This window comes from Mus pahari, chromosome 9 (assembly GCF_900095145.1).
Source record: "Mus pahari chromosome 9, PAHARI_EIJ_v1.1, whole genome shotgun sequence".
Lineage (NCBI taxonomy): Eukaryota > Metazoa > Chordata > Mammalia > Rodentia > Muridae > Mus > Mus pahari.
The window spans coordinates 46,287,572-46,289,930 of NC_034598.1; the positions used below are offsets into that span (position 1 = coordinate 46,287,572).

Below are 2,359 nucleotides of genomic sequence, written 5' to 3' on the forward strand. Positions count from 1 at the left end.
CAGAGGCAGAGGCAGAGAGGCAGAGGCAGAGGCAGGTGGATTTCTGAGTTCGAGGACAGCCTGGTCTACAGAGTGAGTTCCAGGCCAGGGCTAAACAGAGAAAACCTGTCTTGAAAAACCAAAAAGAGGAGAGAGAGAGAGAGAGAGAGAGAGAGAATATTTTAACGTTTTAGTCACAAGAGCTGTGTTGTAGAACTGTAAATCCCTTTAGTTTCATCCTATTCGAGTATCATAAAAAGCATTGATTAGGGACCAGTGTATGTCGTTTTGTTTTGTTTTGTTTTGTTTTGTTTTTTTGAGACAGGGTTTCTCTGTATAACCCTGGCTATCCTGGAACTCACTTTGTAGACCAGGCTGGCCTCGAACTCAGAAATCTGCCTGTCTCTGCCTCCCCAAGTGCTGGGTTTAAAGGCGTGCGCCACCACCGCCCAGTGTGTATGTCTTTTTAATAACCAAATAGTTCATAGTAAAGCTAGTGTTTCTCATATACTTATAGTGACTTTCCAAAGTTTAGTGAGAGGGAATAGTTTATGGGAAGCAAGAAGGTTGTTGTCATTGGAGAATCCTTAACCCTATAGTACATATCTATGGGGGAAAGCAGTTCACATGTATGAATGCAGTGTGAAAAAGCTTTTGTTATTTCTTCTTTAATAGATATAACATCTGTAATTGTGGATATAAGCCCTGTGAGAAGAAAGGCCATGGAAAGAAGCAATGTGCCTTTGCATGTAACTGTGTTCATCAAACGTATGAAAGAATCCATACTGAAGAGAAAGCCCATGAATGTAATCAATACAGTAAAGCCTTTGTAAATTTCCATAGTCTTCCACAACGTGCAAAAAATCATCCTAGAAAACAACCGTATGAATGTAATCACTGTGATAAAGCCTATGTAAATCCCAGTTCTCAGATACACAAAAGAATTCATATTGGAGAGAAACCTTATGAATGTTTGAACTGTGGTAAAGCCTTTGAAAATGACAGTTATCTTCAAAATCATGAAAAACATCATAGTCTTGAGAAACTCTTTGAGTGTAGTCAATGTGGAAAAGCCTTTGCAAGTCGCAGTTATCTTCCAATACACAGAAGAGTTCATACTGGAGAGAAACCATATGAATGTACTCAATGCGGTAAAGCGTTTACAAGTCGCAGTTATCTCAAAATTCATAAAAGCATTCATACTGGAGAGAAACCATATGAATGTAATCAGTGTAGTAAAGCCTTTGCAAATTTCTATAGTCTTCGACAACATGAAAAATATCATACTAGAGAAAAACCTTATGATTGTAGTCATTGTAGTAAAGCCTTTCCAAGTCCCAGTTCTCTTAAAGTACATGAAAGAACTCATACTGGTGAGAAACCCTATGATTGCAGTGAATGTGGTAAAGCATTTATAAGTCACAGTTCTCTTCAGATACACAAAAGAGTTCATACTGGAGAGAAACCATATGAATGTACTCTATGTGGAAAAGCCTTTGTAAATCGAAGTTATCTTGAAGTACACAAAAGAATTCATACTGGAGAAAAACCGTATGAATGTAATCAATGCAGTAAAGCCTTTGCAAATTTCCGTAGTCTTCGACAACATGAAAAAAATCATACTAGAGAAAAACCCTATGAGTGTAGTCAGTGCAGTAAAGCCTTTGTAAGTCCTTGTCATCTTCAAATACACCAAAGAACCCATACAGGAGAGAAACCCTATGATTGCAGTGAATGTGGTAAAGCATTTACACGTCTCAGTAATCTTCAAGTACACAAAAGAACTCATACGGGACAAAAACCCTATTGTTGCAGTAAATGTGGTAAAGCATTTACATGTTTCAGTAATCTTCAAATACATGAAAGAACTCACACTGGAGAGAAACCCTATGAATGTAATCAGTGTGGTAAAGCCTTTGCAAGTCGTGCTAGTCTTCNTTCAATACCATGAAAAACATCATACTGGAGAGAAACCCTATGGATGTAGTCAATGTGGTAAAGGCTTTGCACTTCGCAGTCTTCTTCAAGTACATGAAAGAACTCACACTGGAGAGAAGCCACATCAATGTACTCAGTGCGGTAAAGCCTTTATAAGTCGTAGTTATCTTCAAGTACACAAAAGAGCTCATGCAGGAGAAAAACGGTATGAATGTATTCAATGTGGAAAAGCCTTTGTATATCTCACTAGTCTTTGTAGTCACAAAAAATTCTGTGCTGGAGAGAAATCCTATGGCAGTGCTTAATACAAAGATGAATGGCATGGTGAATAACATAAGGTAACAGGCGTGCTTCTGGACCTATTCACTGTAATCTTGTAGCACATTGTTTACTCTCCTTAGAGTTAGTAGTTACATCCCTATCAGGGTTGAATATATGTCCA

At 38.1% G+C, this 2,359-nt stretch overlaps 1 protein-coding gene across 1 annotated transcript in view; it reads left to right on the plus strand.

The window, feature by feature from the left end:
* The window catches only part of LOC110326145 (zinc finger protein 431-like), a 15,484-nt gene extending 13,474 nt beyond the window's left edge, over nt 1-2,010 (plus strand). Inside the window, exon 4 of the mRNA XM_021204299.2 lies at nt 655-2,010. Within this exon, the coding sequence (XP_021059958.2) occupies nt 655-1,930 (1,276 nt within the window). The 3' untranslated portion in view covers nt 1,931-2,010. The remainder of the gene's footprint in view (nt 1-654) is intronic.
* Nucleotides 2,011-2,359: the final 349 nt, after the last annotated feature.